The sequence below is a fragment of the Neofelis nebulosa genome, chromosome 4, assembly GCF_028018385.1.
Source record: "Neofelis nebulosa isolate mNeoNeb1 chromosome 4, mNeoNeb1.pri, whole genome shotgun sequence".
NCBI lineage: Eukaryota > Metazoa > Chordata > Mammalia > Carnivora > Felidae > Neofelis > Neofelis nebulosa.
Window position 1 is genome coordinate 104,799,686 of NC_080785.1, and position 18,551 is coordinate 104,818,236.

Sequence of the window (18,551 nt, forward strand, 5' to 3'; positions counted from 1 at the left end):
AGCACGTCATATCTTCCGCATCGAGTATAAAAGCCTTTCTGGTTGACAACACCCAATATTAGGAGCATCCAGGGTATTTTACTTCATAAAATAACCAATTTGGGGAAACAGAAAAAATGTCGCTCCCCCTTTCTTTCTTTTATCATAATCTTTAACAAATCTGTGATGAAAGTCCTGACATTAAGCAGGCTCTGGGCTGGCAAAACGTTAGAACTCTGTTCGAAAGTATAAATTGTCTTAAACAATAAATTACAGACATGACTGAGCTGAAAGCAATTACAATTTAGATGTAAATCTAGTAATTTTTAAAACATTAAGAAACAGTATCACTTACGTATAAAGAGGGATGTATTTGCTTCTGGAACTTGGACTCACACTTAGAGAAAGAGAAAATGTGCACAATGGAGTTAGTGATGTTCACTTAATAAGCATCCAAGGGTTACAGTATTTCTCTTATTGATACCTCCTGGGATTTAATCTCTTTGGAGATACCTCCTGGGAATTAACCTCTAAAAGTTTGTAATGTAGGGGCGCCTGGGTGGCTCAGTCAGGTAAGCATCCGACTCGGGATTTTGGCTCAAGTCATGATTCCACAGTTGTGAGTTCAAACCCCATGTTGGGTTCTGTGTTGGCAGTGTGGAGTCTGCTTGGGATTCTCTCTCTCCCTCTCGGCCCCTCCCTAGCTCGCTCTCAATCTCTCTCTCTCTCTCTCTCTCTCTCTCTCTCTCTCTTTCAAAGTAAATAAATAAACTTAAATAAAATAAAATAACATAACATAACATAACATAAAATAACATAAAATAAGATAACATAAAATAAGATAAAATAAAATAAAATAAAATAAAATAAAATAATAACATAAAAGTTTGCAATGGTAAACAGAGGTGATTTAAAGATGTAGTTTTAAGTGAAAAGCCAAAGCAGGATAAACTGACTCCAAGTGTCATGGACACACATGTCTTTGCTTGCTCTCTTTTTTTTTTTTTAATTTTTTTCAATCTTTATTTTTGAGAGAGACAGCATGTGAGCAGGGGAGGAGCAGAGAGAGAGGGAGACACAGAATCCGAAGCAGGCTCCAGGCTCTGAGCTGTCAGCACAGAGCCCGATGCGGGGCTTGAACCCACGAACTGTGAGATCATGAGCTGAGGCGAAGTCGGACGCCCAACCAACTGAGCCACCCAGGCGCCCCTTTGCTTGCTCTCTTTAGCCCTATTTCAGAGGCTCCCCTCTTGGGTTACCCCCACCCCCTATTTTTTAAGGAGGCTTCACGCTTAGCACAGAGCCCAACATGGGGCTTCAGCTCATGACCCTGAGATCAATGCCTGAGCTGAGATCAAGAGTCAGACACTTAACCGCTTAACCGACTGAGCCACCCAGGCGCCCCCTAGGTTTCCCTTTTGCTGCACACCTCCTTAGTGATTGGTGGGGCAATATTTGGCAAAGCCCCTGGTTTGCTGAGACACAGAATCTTCACGTTGAGTGGATCCTACTGACCATCCAGTCTAATCCTCCATGGTGGAGTTGAAACGGCCATAGCACGGAGTTCAGTGACTTGCACAAGATCCCCGTTATTTACAGCCTCACAAGGAACTCCAGGTCTGTTTTATATTTTCCCCACACCCACCCCAGAATCAGCCATTTCTCCAAGGGTCTCACAATTTCTTTGATCGGAAAATGGTGATTCAAAGCCAGCATGTGGGTGCTAGATATGGTTGTGGCTGCTGGGGTGTCCCTGCTCCCAGGTCCTCTGAGCGGACAGAGCTAGGGATGGGTGGATGTGTAGGAGTCTGTGTATACCCGCATATTTATGTCTATTTCTGTATCTGCTATCTGTGTTAAAGTAAACGTGAGTTCACAGGATACGTCCTGATCATCTCTTAGCCTTTCTCCCCTACTTACCCGTATTTCCTCCTGACAGCGTGAAACTTGCCTCCTGTTACCCACCAAAAGTTTCATTTTGTTCAACCCTATATGTCAGAAGTATTAGAATCACCAACCCACTTCCCTGCGGGAACACACCCTGCGGGTACACACGTACCACCTGGAGTATAGCGCTTATATGCCATGCATTCCTTTTGTCTTTAGCCTTACATTTTTCGGTCAAAATACTATTTCCAAATTTATTAGGGCCCAGCTTTTTTTAAGACCACCCAGTTTTGCCCCCATCCACTCAAGTGTAGTCATGTCATTTATTTGTAGCACAGATTCATTTGTCACAATCTGCATTCCATCCTGGATTCCCCCAGCACCCTGGGCAGGAATGTATGTAGATACGTATCGGTGTTTCCATGTACGTACTTAGTTCACGTTGCCTTCAGTAAACTTTGTTCTTTGTGGTGGTTAGTTCTCTGGGTTTCACAAACACAAGAGTCATGTGGCCACCATCACAGAACCATACAGAACAGTTCATGACCCTAAATGTTCCCCTTATAGGCTCTCCATGCACATCCCTTTCCCCCTTCCCAACTCCTGGCCGCCATTTTTCTATCCCCTTCCTGTGGTTTTGCCTTTTCTAAATGTCATATAAATGGAGTCATACAATATGTGACCTTTTCAGTTTGGCTATTTTCACTGAGCAAAATGCATTTAAGATTCACACACACCGGGGCGCCTGGGTGGCTCAGTAGGTTGAGTTCAACTCAGGTCATGATCTCTCGGTCCATGAGTTCGAGCCCGACGTCGGGCTCTGTGCCAACAGCTCGGAGCCTGGAGCCTCGTTCAGATTCTGTGTCTCCCTCTCTCTGGCCCTCCCTTGCTTGTGCTCTGTCTCTGTCTTATAACTCTCTCTCTATTAAGAACAAATAAACCTTAAAATATTGGTTGTATACTCATGTATATGTTTATCCCATCCAGTGTATACTTTTCCACTGGCCTATTGAAAGATACCTTTGTTGTTTCTAGGTTTTGGCACTATGAGCATAGCCGCAGAAACATTCCCATACAGGTTTTAGTGTGGGACCCTCAGTGCAACCTTTGCATAGACGAAGGTTGCAGGATGAGCGGCATTCTTGAAAGTTCAGAGATGTGGCCTACCGACTAAGACATAAAGCTTTTCATTCATCCGATGGTTTCTTATTTAAAAAATGCAATGATTCGTACAAACCGGAATACAAATTTTTATCATCTGCGTGAGTGATCTGCCATTTCACCACATGATGTAAATAAGATGCTAATAAGGTATTTTTGTTAGCGCTCATGTAATGTAAGAACGGGTACCAATGCCTTCCATCTTTATTCTTTTAAAAGATATTTGAATATGATCACCAGCAACATCAGCTTGCTTTGTTTTCGAGAGTCTTATATTTTTTGAGTGTCATACTCTTTTTTAAAAAAATGACTGCCGTTCAACATATACACTGGAATTTATTTTTTATATTGGGATGTTTTACACATTGGCAAAACATATTTTAAACGATCCTTATCAAGAAAATTACACATTATTTTTAGAATACGGCTCGGCAAAATCTAAGTTTGCTGACAAGACAACATTTTTCTCAATATTGTCACTATTTGTAACAGTAGACGCGGCAGTTCAACTCGATTATAATTTGGCACATTTTCACCTCATCTTTTTTTTTTTACTGATATAAAAATTCATTTTTAAAGGACAATTTATTTTTAAATAGTTGTGGTATATTTCATAGTCTAAATTTTAAGGAGGTGTAAGAAAAGGCAGACAGGCATCGCTGAGCAACTGAGACAGATTTGGGTTCTCTTTCCTGTCCCAGGGATGGAAGTCTGAGGTCTCTGGAATATTCTCCAGAGGATACGCCCCTCAGCCCCTCTCTCACCCGCGGGCTGGAGCACCAGACATATTTTTTTTTAATTTTTTTAAATGTTTATTTATTTTTGAGACAGAAAGAGACAGAGCATGAGCAGAGGAGGGGCAGAGAGAGAGGAAGACACAGAATCTGAAGCAGGCTCCAGGCTCTGAGCTGTCAGCACAGAGCCCAACACGGGGCTCGAACTCGCAGACCACAAGATCATGACCTGAGCTGAAGTCGGACGCTCAACCGACTGAGCCACCCAGGCGCCCCATGGAGCACAGATATATTAATGACAAAGATGTTTTAGTGAAAAATTTAGTAACGAGATCATGAGGAGATAAAACTTACAAAGTCACTGGCTTGATGGGTACCAAGAAAGATCTTGTTTGAAATCTGTCCCAGAGTCCACCAACCATCTAAAATGGGCATCAAAATGAAGGACATAGTTAATGAACAAGTTACCGTAAATTCTCATATATAATCTCCAGCGCTCTTAACAGTCCCCAGCGCATCAATGGTAAGCCCCAGGCTCCCAACAGAACGCACCCCCCAAGCATCCTTAACACTTTGGGGGTTTGCCCCAGAGCCCCTCTGGTCTCTGCTCTGCTCTCAGACCCACAGTTTCCTGGTTTGTTTTCCCACAGCTGGAATTTGCCTCATCCAACTCCTTTGGATTGAAGTCCTGACAAAGGTCTCATTTTTTTGTTTTTGACATTTTAATTTATTTTTGAAAGAGAGAGAGATAGAGCATGAGTGGGGAGGGGGCAGAGAGAGAGAGAGAGACACACAGAATCTGAAGCAGGCTCCAGGCTCCGAGCTGTCAGCACAGAGCCCGATGGGGGGGCTCGAACCCCCAAACTGTGAGATCGTGACCTGAGCCAGAGTCGGATGTTTAACCAACCAAGCCACCCAAGTGCCCCAGAAAAGGTCTCATTTTTGTTTTCATCCCAGAGATTATGTTTCACTTGGATCCACCTAGGTTCACTCTCTGCAGTCCCAGGCTGGTCTCCCCTTTTCAGTCCTGCCCAGACCCTGAGCTTTGAACCTCATCTTGCCGGGGAGAACTTCTGATCCTGGTATGATTAATTAAATGCCAAAGATACGTTGAAAAAGTGACCAATTTTCAAAAGATGTAAAAATATTTTAAAGTAGGTGAGAGATTCTTAAAAACAGCCGTAAGAATCAAGGCACGTGCGAATCCCGTGCCGAGACTTTATATTATTGTAGCCATGTTTTTCCTCTCTCGCTGCCATTTTTCTCTATAAAAGCCAAAAAAGTTTTTCAAAATAATGTGGGCTTCTCACCCTGTGGTTCATGAACCTCTTAAGAGCCCCTGGTTAGAACCGTATGTCAATAGAATAATCTTCCTCTTTAGTGCTATGCTATTTTACATCGGAAAGAGCTACATTATGAGAGGTGGCCCCAGTGCTTGTCAGACTTCTGCAGGGCAAGGAACAGAACCAAAGGAAGAGAGGTCAATGGAAGGAGGAGCTAGATGCTTTGCAGGCACAGAGCAGGGACATCTAATCCAGGGTTGGAAAGGTAAAAGTGAGGTCCAAGATAACACCTGAAAGATTCATGGGATTTAGCCTGGAAAAAATGGAATACTGAAGGCAATGGAGCCCTGTTTGCAAAACAACATGGCGTGTTGAGGAAGAGCATGGCCCATGAGGACTCCACTGAGGTTCCGCGTAGAAAGTGACGCGGTAGAGCGCGGTGTGGGGGTGGGACTGGAGAAGCAAGAGGAACACAGTGTCGGGGGGCGGGGCAGCGGGGGGAAGAGGGGAGGCTGAGTGGGGGCAAATAATAGAACTGGAGACATGGCCTGTCAAGGAGCGTGGCTTTCACTTCATAAAAGTGATGCGTTGGCTCAGTTGGTTGAGCATCCAAGTCCTTGATCTCGACTGAGGTCATGATCTCACGGTTCGTGAGATCGAGCCCTGTGTCCGGCTCCGCACTGTCATGGAGCCTGCTTGGGATTCTCTCTCTCTCTCTCTCTCTCTCTCTGCCCCTCCCTCGCTTGTGCTGTGTGCTCTTTCTCTTTCTCAAAATAAATCAACTTTAGAAAAAAGTCTAACATAGACAATGTTAAAATATCAAAACAGGGAACTCAGTTCCATAAGTGTACATATTTATGCGTGCTTTCCATATTTCTTACAATAGAATGAGTATTAAAGTTTTGGACTTCAGCTTAGAAATAAATGCATGGTTGCGAAAATGCAACTTTATATATAGGAAAAGGAATGATGCCTGTGCAATTAAGGTCCCTGATCACTGACCTGGGTTATTGCTGGTACCCCTTCATATCTTTTCCGTGTAAAGCACTGTGAAATCGGGTCAGCAGCTTTTTCCACCGTTGTTTCTTCTGGATCGAGTTTTGGTGGTAGCATCTTATCCCAAGGAACAACTTCATAAGCTCTGTGAAATTAAATAATGATATTTTATGAAAAATGCATATTGCAATTGGTATGAGTCATCGTGGTCTCATGGCAGGCAGGTAATTCTAAGGTGTCCGCCAAGATTCCTGCCCCCCAGGGGTACATATCATATATAACTACCTCCCGTCTGATCAACGAAACCAAGAGTTGGTTTTTTGAAAAAATAAACAAAATTGACAAACCTCTAGCCAGGCTTCTCAAAAAGAAAAGGGAGATGACCCAAATAGATAAAATCATGAATGAAAATGGAATTATTACAACCAATCCCTCAGAGATACAAACAATTATCAGGGAATACTATGAAAAATTATATGCCAACAAATTGGACAACCTGGAAGAAATGGACAAATTCCTAAACACCCACACTCTTCCAAAACTCAATCAGGAGGAAATAGAAAGCTTGAACAGACCCATAACCAGCGAAGAAATTGAATCGGTTATCAAAAATCTCCCAACAAATAAGAGTCCAGGACCAGATGGCTTCCCAGGGGAGTTCTACCAGACGTTTAAAGCAGAGATAATACCTATCCTTCTCAAGCTATTCCAAGAAATAGAAAGGGAAGGAAAACTTCCAGACTCATTCTATGAAGCCAGTATTACTTTGATTCCTAAACCAGACAGAGACCCAGTAAAAAAAGAGAACTAGAGGCCAATATCCCTGATGAATATGGATGCAAAAATTCTCAATAAGATACTAGCAAATCGAATTCAACAGCATATAAAAAGAATTATTCACCATGATCAAGTGGGATTCATTCCTGGGATGCAGGGCTGGTTCAACATTCGCAAATCGATCAACGTGATACATCACATTAACAAAAAAAAAAGAGAAGAACCATATGATCCTGTCAATCGATGCAGAAAAGGCCTTTGACAAAATCCAGCACCCTTTCTTAATAAAAACCCTTGAGAAAGTCGGGATAGAAGGAACATACTTAAAGATCATAAAAGCCATTTATGAAAAGCCCACAGCTAACATCATCCTCAACAGGGAAAAACTGAGAGCTTTTTCCCTGAGATCAGGAACACGACAGGGATGCCCACTCTCACCGCTGTTGTTTAATATAGTGCTGGAAGTTCTAGCATCAGCAATCAGACAACAAAAGGAAATCAAAGGCATCAAAATTGGCAAAGATGAAGTCAAGCTTTCGCTTTTTGCAGATGACATGATATTATACATGGAAAATCCGATAGACTCCACCAAAAGTCTGCTAGAACTGATACATGAATTCAGCAAAGTTGCAGGATACAAAATCTATGTACAGAAATCAGTTGCATTCTTATACGCTAACAATGAAGCAACAGAAAGACAAATAAAGAAACTGATCCCATTCACAATTGCACCAAGAAGCATAAAATACCTAGGAATAAATCTAACCAAAGATGTAAAAGATCTGTATGCTGAAAACTATAGAAAGCTTATGCAGGTAATTGAAGAAGATATAAAGAAATGGAAAGACATTCCCTGCTCATGGATTGGAAGAATAAATATTGTCAAAATGTCAATACTACCCAAAGCTATCTACACATTCAATGCAATCCCAATCAAAATTGCACCAGCATTCTTCTCAAAACTAGAACAAGCAATCCTAAAATTCATATGGAACCACAAAAGGCCCCGAATAGCCAAAGTAATTTGGAAGAAGAAGACCAAAGCAGGAGGCATCACAATCCCAGACTTTAGCCTCTACTACAAAGCTGTAATCATCAAGACAGCATGGTATTGGCATAAAAACAGACACATAGACCAATGGAATAGAATAGAAACCCCAGAACTAGACCCACAAACGTATGGCCAACTCATCTTTGACAAAGCAGGAAAGAACATCCAATGGAAAAAAGACAGTCTCTTTAACAAATGGTGCTGGGAGAACTGGACAGCAACATGCAGAAGGTTGAAACTAGACCACTTTCTCACACCATTCACAAAAATAAACTCAAAATGGATAAAGGACCTGAATGTGAGACAGGAAACCATCAAAACCTTAGAGGAGAAAGCAGGAAAAGACCTCTCTGACCTCAGCCGTAGCAATCTCTTACTCGGCACATCCCCAAAGGCAAGGGAATTAAAAGCAAAAGTGAATTACTGGGACCTTATGAAGATAAAAAGCTTCTGCACAGCAAAGGAAACAACCAACAAAACTAAAAGGCAACCAACGGAATGGGAAAAGATATTTGCAAATGACACATCGGACAAAGGGCTAGTATCCAAAATCTATAAAGAGCTCATCAAACTCCACACTGAAAAACAAATAACCCAGTGAAGAAATGGGCAGAAAACATGAATAGACACTTCTCTAAAGAAGACATCCGGATGGCCAACAGGCACATGAAAAGATGTTCAACGTCGCTCCTTATCAGGGAAATACAAATCAAAACCACACTCAGATACTACCTCACGCCAGTCAGAGTGGCCAAAATGAAGAAATCAGGAGACTATAGATGCTGGAGAGGATGTGGAGAAACGGGAACCCTCTTGCACTGTTGGTGGGAATGCAGATTGGTGCAGCCACTCTGGAAAGCAGTGTGGAGGTTCCTCAGAAAAGTAAAAATAGACCTACCCTATGACCCAGCAATAGCACTGCTAGGAATTTATCCAAGGGATATAGGAGTACTGATGCATAGGGGCACTTGTACCCCAATGTTTATAGCAGCACTCTCAACAATAGCCAAATTATGGAAAGAGCCTAAATGTCCATCCACTGATGAATGGATAAAGAAATTGTGGTTTATATATACAATGGAATACTACGTGGCAATGAGAAAAAATGAAATATGGCCTTTTGTAGCAACGTGGATGGAACTGGAGAGTGTGATGCTAAGTGAAATAAGCCATACAGAGAAAGACAGATACCATATGGTTTCACTCTTATGTGGATCCTGAGAAACGTAACAGAAACCCATGGGGGAGGGGAAGGAAAAAAAAAAAAAAAAGAGGTTAGAGTGGGAGAGAGCCAAAGCATAAGAGACTGTTAAAAACTGAGAACAAACTGAGGGTTGATGGGGGGTGGGAGGGAGGGCAGGGTGGGTGATGGGTATTGAGGAGGGCACCTTTTGGGATGAGCACTGGGTGTTGTATGGAAACCAATTTGACAGTAAATTTCATATATTAAAAAAAAAATAAAATAAATAAATAAATAAATAAATAAAAACAAACAAACAAAAAAACCTTATAAGTGCTCTGAGCATTAAATGAGTAAAACATGGAAACATAAAAAATAAATAAATAAATAAATAAAAATAACTACCTCCCGTCTGGCGTGGGCAGAGCGGGTAAGTATGACAAGAGATCACTCCTGCGATACTTTGTATGGCAACTTTATATGGCAAAGGGATTGTGCCCATGTGATTAAGGCCCCTAACTGGTTGACTTTGAGTGAATCCAAAGGTGGGCTTTCCTAAGTAGGTCTGACCTAAACAGGTGCCTCCTAAAAAGAGACAAGAACACATCAGACACTCTTCAGCTGTCCTTGAAGACACATCTCACGAGCCCAGCAGCTGGAACGAATGGAATTCTGCCAGCAATCTCAGTGCTCCTGGGAGACAAGGATCCAGCCCCCGCTGACTGTCCAATTATTCTAGCCTGAGAAACCCCAAGTCTTGAACCCCGTTGGGGCACGCTTACATTCTGACCACAGTCTTATGGTCTAAAGCTGATTTATGTGTGGTCATCTGCTATACAGCAGTGGAAAACCAATGCACCTATTTATATACATCTTATAGTTGACAAAAAAGAAAAATCATTTGACCTTCGCAGCAGAGCCGAAAGACCGTTAACAAATAAACAAACGATGGCTTAGAGAATGGAATTTGTTTGCTCAAGGTCGCTCAGCTACTGGTGCTCGACGTCAGGATGCAAATGCAGATTATCTGCCTCTGAAGAGTGAGCCACGTTCCCGTTGTCCCACCACACCAATGGTACAAGGAGTCCAGCCATCTTAGTAAGTGCGAGGATTGTATACCTAGGATTTGGATCTAAAGGTACCATTAGATGGTATTTCAAGTTTTGAAAGTTCTGCTCTTTTTGACAGATATACATGATCGATGCAGGCAAATAGACTCCAAACAAATATTTATTTGGAAATTACTATATTTCAAGCACTGTGCTAGGTGCTTGGGATAAAAGAGCAGATAAGAAACAACATACAGGGGCTCCTGGGTGGCTCAGTCAGTTAAGTGTCTGACTCCGGCTCAGGTCATGATCTCACAGTTCATGGGTTCAAGCCCCATGTCAGGCTCTGTGCTGACAGCTCAGAGCCTGGAGCGTGCTTCGGATTCTGTGTCTCCCTCTCTCTCTGCCCCTACCTGCCCCCCTCAAAAATAAATAAACATTCAAAAAAAATACAATAGGGGATAAAATCAAAAGCCAGAGAGGAAATCAGAGGCCATTTAGTTGTAATCCTTCATTTTTAAGATGAGAAAATTGAGGGCCCCAAAGACTGCAGGCTGCCAAAGCCCCAGAGATGGCAGGTAGAACCGGGGATCTCACCACCGGCCCCCAGGCTGTCGACATCTTCTCCAGAGCTCTTTTCTCAACTTGCTCTATGGTTCCGGAATCCAGCTCCATATCATGTATTTCTTCTTTTTTCAATGTCAATGAAGTTTATTTGGCTTTTTTGAGTAGTGCTCTTAAAGCATCGCAGCTTGGTAAACAGTATAAATTAGTACGGTCATCTTCATTAGAACAGTCATACGAATTAGTACAGTCATTTGTTTTCTCATGAGTTGCTAAAAAGATGCAGCCTATTTTTTTTTAACGTTTATTTTAATTTTGGGAGGCTGAGAGAGAGAGAGAGAGAGAGAGAGAATGAACGGGGGAGGGGCAGAGAGAGAGGAGACACAGAATCCGAAGCAAGCTCCGGGCTCTGAGCTGTCAGCACAGAGCCCGACATGGGGCTCAAACGCACGGACCGTGAGATCATGACCTGAGCCGAAGTCAGACACTTGACCGACCAAGCCACCCAGGTGCCCCAAGATCCAGCCTATTTTAACAGGGTAGATATTTTTACCACTTGGAATTAATGAAGGCTCACACACGAACAACATTCTTTGTAAGGCAAATAAGAAGCTGTGGCCGAGATACCAATGAAAAGAACTGTGTAGAAATGAAGGTTCCCATACTTTTTGAAGTCGTTTTACAATGGGGAGACAATGCATGTGATCTTGTTGCAAACTTGCCATACAGACTTATAACACCCATGGTCTACACAAGCGATTCAGGCCATGGGGCGCTGACTTCAGACAATGCGGCATCCTAATTCCAACAACGAGTTAGCGATTTTGCTGACTCATCTGTTGTAGGCTGAAATAGGGGTTAGAACGAAAATCATCCCTAATTAAAAACTGGCACTGTTCACAGAAAAAAAAAAAAGTAGGATTTTGCCTTTGAATCTGCAAGTGTATGTTCAAATCGAATTTGCCTCTCCTCCCCCCAGCTCAGCCGCAAAACGGGCTTGAAGTAACATTCTTTACAAAGCGTTCATTTTCAACTCGATGCAAGCTAAGCAAAGATGATTGAAACCCAAGCTTGCACAACGGACGGGTATCTCCCAGAACATTTCTTAGGCACAAAACACACAAGAGGAAGGGCTACTCAGTGACATTTTTATGAACAAAATGGCATCATGTTCGTCAACAAATACCCCGATGCTGCTTTCTTCTGCTAGCAAGAGTTGCAGAGAAAGAGAGAGAGAGAGAGAAAGCATGATTCTGATTTTGATCCCACGTTTCTTATATACTCTTTATATTTTTATAAGCCGCCTGGGAAAATATCCGATCATATGTATATTTCATGAGCCTGTTGGGTGCTGGGTGTGCCATCGGTAGGAAAGAAAACCACGAAGCTGGAATCTGCAGCACGTCAGTGGGGTTCAGCACAGCGTCGGGAGGGAGGGATTGGGGGGGCGGGTGGAGTGCTTTGCCGGGTGCACACACATCCTTGTCGGTTCTCCACTCTCTGTGGCCCTGCTGACTTCAAAAAGCCCACTGGGCAATTGCAATCACCCCTTCCCAGTGCTCATCGTACTTGGCCATTTGCAGTTTCACTCCCTACACCCTTTGCGTGCCTGCCAGTTCACACCTGTCTCTAGGCCATGACCCCCCCCCCCCCAACACACACACACACACTTATTTCTCTAGCTTGGACCTTTCTCCCAAACCCTAGACCCGCACACCCCACTGCCTACTTGCCTTAGCCACTTGGATGTCTCACAAACATCTTTATATTCAGCACTTCTAAAATGCGCTTCTGACCTTTCCCTCTGAACCCGCTCCCCTGCTTCCAACCGTGTTGAAGGAATGGCAATCAATCTCATGTCCATCCGGCTGCTTAGCCCAAAGCCTTGGAATTGTTCTTGACTCCTATTTCCCTGACACTCACGACCTCCAATGTGGACATTGTGTCGGCTCTACTTTTAAAACACATCCAGGAGCCAGCCATGGCTGACACCTTCCTACCACCTTCCCAACGAGCTGCCCTTACCTGACCTCTAGAGATGCCTCCCAATTCTCCCTGACCCAATCAGTTGGCTGGGGACACAGCGGCCACCATGTTGCTTTCCTGTGCAAGTCTGATCTTGCCACTTCTCTGCTAGACCTTCACTTCCCTCACAGGTAAAGCCCTGGTGTTTACAGTTGGTTACAATGTCGGGGCGCCTGGCTGGCTCAGTTGGTTAAGCATCCGACTTCAGCTCAGGTCATGATCTCACAGTCTGTGAGTTCGAGCCCCGCGTCAAGCTCTGTGCTGAAAGCTCAGAGCCTGGAACCTGCTTTAGATTCTGTGTCTGCCCCTCCCCTGCTCATGTTCTGTCTCTCTCTGTCTCAAAAATAAATAAAAACATTAAAAATTAAAAAAAATGCCCCTGGACATCTGCTTCTGGGCACTCCCTGCTTTTTGCCATCTTCTCTTCCTAATGTCCCCCTTACTCTGTTCCAGGTACCCTAGCCCCCCTCTCTTCCTTGACCCTATGCACACTTCCGACACAGGCTTTCCAAACAGCTGTATATTCCCTCTGCCTGGAAAATGCTCGTTCCAGACATCTGCAAGTCAGTCCCTTATGTCTTCCGAGCTGCTCTCAAACCCCATCACTTAAGGAGCCCCCCCTCCCCACATCCTATTCACTACGGAAGCCTACCGTCCATACACAGGACGCTCCAGATGCTTCTTCCCATTCTACCTTTTCTCTTCTATGTTTCTACAGCCTCATCATCTTCTAGGATATGAGCTATTTATGTGTTATGTCTGTCCTTATTGTCCGTCTGCCTTTAGAATGAGAGCTCTTTGAGAGCAGAGATCTCCGTCCGCCTTATTCCCTGACGAACCTCACAGCCTAGGGCACAGACACATCGCAAAAGCTGAATATGGTTTCTGACTGCGTAAATGAACCCCTTCAGGCTTTCTCTGCTCTTGTTTTCTATGATGCTGTACTCTTATCTCCTCCTCTCACTGACCATTTCTTTTATGTTTTGGTTTTATGCTTCTATTACCCGTAGATTTTCTTTAAGACTCTCCCTTGACCTGTTTTATTTCAGCCATCAGTGTGAGTAAATATCTGTGTCTGATGTTTTCTGAATTACTCACAGCATCCAGGACATTGTGGACACAAAGGGGGATGTGTCGCAAAAGATGAAAGAAATACCTTATTTTTAATTTTAATTTTAATTTTGTTATTTTAGAGAGAGAGAGTAGGGGGAGGGGCACAGGGAGAGAGAGAGAAAGAGAGAATCCCAAGCAGGCTCTGTGCTGAGCGTGGGGCCTGACTCAGGGCTCGATCCTACAACCCTGGGATCATGACCTAAGCCAAAATCAAGAGTCAGGCACTCAACCAACTGAGCCACCCAGGTGCCCCAGAAGAAATACATTTTTAAATCAAAACTCTACTGGGAAAAATGCTTACTTTTGTGTCGAGGACTTGTAAAATGAGTCCTTCGCATTGTATTTCCTGTTTGGCTGTAAAAGTGATTCTCCATCCTCCTAGAAGGTGTGAATAATAAGTGAAAGGAGATCAGATACACATGGGAATTGCTAATGTTTTCTACAACCATGCTTTCTTTTTCCCTTGTTCTCCATTTTTCTCCTTTCATAGCACCCCTTCCACGGACCAGGCTTAATGCTTCCCTACTTTCTTCAATTGTCTTGGAAACTTACTTTCTATGTATGGTCTCCTAAGTGATTAAGCTAAAATTTACAACATGTGTATTCAAGTTAATGGAAAGTCACATTTTTATGAGAAAGCTCTTGAATTTTAAATGCTGGCAAATGATGTTTTTAGCACCATGTAAATAAAACATCTTAAAAAGTCTAGGGGCGCCTGGGTGGCTCAGTCAGTTAAGCGTCTGACTTCGGCTCTGGTCATGATGTCACAATTCATGAGTTAGAGCCCAAAGCTTGCTTTGGTTTCTGTGTCTCCCCCTCTCCCTGCGCCTCCCCCACTTATGCTCTGTCTCTCTCAAAAATAAACGTTTAAAAAAAACTTTTTTAAGTCTTGTGTGACTTGTCTTTTAACAATAGGACATTAGCTCTGATACACTTCCCCTTTCCTACCTTTTGTCTTATTTCATTGAAATTCATTGATTATTATAATTATTAATATTAATTTTAACTATATAATTATATTATATTATATTATATTATATTATATTATATATATATTTTATATAATATATATTATATATATTATATATAATTATATTTTAATACTATATTATATATTTAATTAAATATATAATATATTATTATTATTATATTCTAATTGTCATTAGAATCTTTAAGTATTACTATTCATTTAAATTTTCCACAGTATTTTACCAGTGGTTTTTTGTCTACTTCTGCTTCTGGTACCCAATTTGTTCTTTCCTGGTTCCACTCTCTTTGGCTGGAGTTCAATTTTCAGTAATTCTTTCAAGGATACAAACTTCTAGCTTTGTTTCTTAACTAACTCATCTTCACTTTTTAATACTGTTCCAGGTGAATTTAGAATTCTAGTTTAATGGCTATGATTCTTTGGTAAACTACCTACACCTCATTGGTTTCTGGATGGTTATTGTTGCTTTGGAAGTACACGGAGTATAATTGTCTGCAAGTATTCTGCGTCCCCGTCCCCACCCTCCGGCAATATTTAGGATATTCATCTTGATTTTCCCACAGAGAAAATGTGTTTAGGAGAAGGTATATTTTTTCAGCTGGCTAAAGACTCGTTATGTTTCTTTAACCTCAGAATGCATAACTTCCCCCAATTTGGACAAATCTCCATTGTTACCCAATCCATTGTTACCCAATCCATTGTTGCCAATGGATTCTCTTTATTCTCTTCTTAAGAAGTTCCCATCAGGCAAATACTAGACTTTCTCATTCTGTCTGCCATCTTTACCTTCCATGCTACCACTGTCCACTTTCCTGTTCACAACACTTCCTCCTTCCCCTATTTCTAGTCTCTGTTTAAACCTGTTTGTTGTATTTCTTTAAATTTCATTAAAGCTACATCCAGTGAGGGGCGCCTGGGTGGCTCAGTCGGTTAAGCATCCGACTCCGGCTCAGGTCATGATCTCGCGGTCCGTGGGTTCGAGCCCCGCGTCGGGCTCTGTGCTGACAGCTCAGAGCCTGGAGCCTGCTTCCGATTCTGTGTCTCCCTCTCTCTGACCCTCCCCTGTTCATGCTCTCTCTCTCTCTGTCTCAAAAATAAATAAACGTTAAAAAAATTTTTTTTAAAAAGCTACATCTAGTGAAATCATGTAATCGTTCTGTTGCTAGGCTGAATTCTCTATATATTTTTTTTCATTTAGAAATTGTTTTTAATTTTAATATTTTAGTAATTTTGCTGTGGAAAATAAAATTCCATCTTAGAAGAAAGAGAAAACTCCTCAAGACCACTCTCTGGCATCTTTATTTATGTATTACAGTGGGCCAGCCAGTGAAAATCCTGGGCCTTCCATATGGCTCATGGCTTAGTCATGATATTGATAGAAGAGGGTTTAGTTGTGTCTGCCACGCTCTGGCTCAGTGAATTTTGGAGTTCTTCTGGCGCTTGTACAAGATACTCTTTGCCTCTAAAAAACACAGTTATAACTCGCTTATAATGTGAGTTTGGCAGAAGACAGACTGGAGGGGCCACTGCAGTAGCATCTCCAAATATTAACATTTCGTTCCAAGCGTCCGCGCCGACACTTTGACAAATTCCATTATGAATCACCACCAAAGGTACGAATGGCAAGTTGTGCCTGCAAATGGTTTCCACTTCGGTGCAGAAGACCCCAGTACACTGTCTCCTTCCACGCAGAAGACCCACTGCCCTGGGTTCTATCTTGGCCAACGTAGAGGCTGCAATGGCCAATCCCAAACCGGCTCCCATCGTTCCCAAGGTGCCAGCAGCGAGCCTGTGACGAGGAAGGGCATTTGGAAGCACAGTGCGTCCAGCGTCCATTATATTTGCTCCTTCATGTACCACAAAACAGTCTCTGTGTACCTGTTCTTGCGCATGGGAGAAGGCTGTGTAATCACCCACAGGCAGGGATTTGGGAGAAGCTAATTCCTGTGCTATTTTGGCCCGTTGGAGGTTATACCCAGCATGGAGGAGGCGGCCCCCTACATTCCTCCATCAGACAAGACAGGCAGATTCCTTCCATCCTACATTAACACATTTCTTGGAAGCATCTTCCCTGCTCTTCATTTTTTTTTTTTTTCCTCCCAGAGTTTTCCACCACTTGCTCTCTGGAAGACACTGCCCTGGTGTTTCTATCAAATGGTTCTAAAAGCTGTTTGGTGAACATCGGTGACTCCCGGCAAAGTCACAGCAGGCCTTACCTTATCCCCCAATTCTTCTGTACAGATATCAACCATGTGATTTCACTCACAGGTGGAATTTAAGAAGCAAAACAAACAAGCAAAGGGGGGAAAAAAGAGGCAAACCAAGAAACAGACTCTTAACTATAGAGAACATACTGATGGTTACCAGTAGGATGAATTATTACTGATTGAGTTTTGAACGTTAAGGAAATATTTTCACTCTTGACATAAACCTCCTTTGATCATAATATACTGACCTTTTTATATATCACTGGTTTTGATATGTTAATGCTTGGTAATAATTTTTGTGTCTCTGTACATGAAGAACATTAGTCTGTAATTTCCTCTTTTTTTATTTTTGTAATGTCTTTGTCTGGTTCAGAAATATTAGTTAAGTCAGACCTCTAAAACTAGTTGGAAAGTGTGCCTTCTATTTTCTGAAATAACTTACATTAGACTGATGTGATTTCTTCCTAGGATGTTGGACAAAATTCAGCAACGAAATCATCTGATTCTAGGGTTTTCAGTGTGGGAAGATTTTTGATCAGAAAAATTAAATTCCTTTAATAAATCGGGGGCATTCATTTCATAATCAATCGGGGGTGTTCCATTTTATTTAGTATCAATTTTGGTAAGTTGTATTTGTAAAGAAATTTGTTCATTTAACCTAAGATGCTAAACGAATTGGCAAACTATATAGTTTAGGATATTTTCTTATTTTGCTTTCAGGATCAGTAGTAATAAACTCTTTAATTTCCTATGTTGCTAATATGTGTTCTCTCTCTTTTTCTTGATTGTACTAATAAAATGTCTTTTATTGATCTCTTTCCTTGATCTTTCTAAAGAAACAGCTTTTGGTTTAAAGTTTTCTCTCATGTAGCTTTTCTCTTTTCCACTGATCTCTACTCTTTAATTCTCTTTCTTTTTTAAGAAAATTGTTTAAAATGGTTTTTTTTTTTTTTTTGAGAGAGAGAGAGAGAGAGAGCACAAGGTGGGGAGGGGCAGAGAGAGAGGGAGACACAGAATCCGAAGCAAGCTCCAGGCTCCGAGCTGTCAGCACAGAGTCCGACAGGGGGCTCGAATTCATAAACCATGATATCATGACCTGAGCCGAAGTCAGACGTTCAGCTGACTGAAACACCCAGGCTCCCCTCTTTCTTCTTGTTTAATTTAACAGTTCTTTTGTCTTAATTATTAATTACTAATTTTCAGAATCTTCTTGTTTTCTACTATAAGGATAAAAGGCTAATATTGTTCTTTTCAGCAGTGTTTACTGCATCATACAAGATTTAATATGTTATAGTTTCATCATTGTTCAGTTTAAAACATTTTCTAATTTTTCTTGTGATTTTTTTTCTTTGGCCCATGGATAGTTCAGAATTGTGATGTTTCATTTTAAAACATTTGATGCTTTCCTGAACATCTCATGGTGAACTATTTTTAATTTAACTCTGTGGTGGTTTGAGAACACAAGTAGAATTATTTCAATACATTTAAACATATGAAGATTTGTTTTATGCTACACATATGATTACAGTGAATATATCACGTGCATCTAATATGCTT

The 18,551-nt window shown here is 41.9% G+C and overlaps 1 protein-coding gene and 1 pseudogene across 3 annotated transcripts in view; both read right to left on the minus strand.

The window, feature by feature from the left end:
* SPMIP7 (sperm microtubule inner protein 7) overlaps positions 1–18,551 on the minus strand; it is a 62,488-nt gene that overhangs the window by 22,091 nt on the left and 21,846 nt on the right. For all 3 annotated transcript variants that reach the window (XR_009260625.1, XM_058725581.1, XM_058725580.1), the window contains exons 3-6: positions 14,101–14,177; positions 6,047–6,185; positions 4,116–4,183; positions 335–376 (exon numbers count right to left, since the gene is read on the minus strand). Coding sequence is in view for 2 of the 3 variants with exons in the window: in XM_058725581.1 (XP_058581564.1) it covers positions 335–376; positions 4,116–4,183; positions 6,047–6,185; positions 14,101–14,177 (326 nt within the window). In the remaining variant the exon portion in view is untranslated. The remainder of the gene's footprint in view (positions 1–334; positions 377–4,115; positions 4,184–6,046; positions 6,186–14,100; positions 14,178–18,551) is intronic.
* Positions 16,090–17,110, minus strand: LOC131508329 (2-hydroxyacyl-CoA lyase 1-like; annotated as a pseudogene).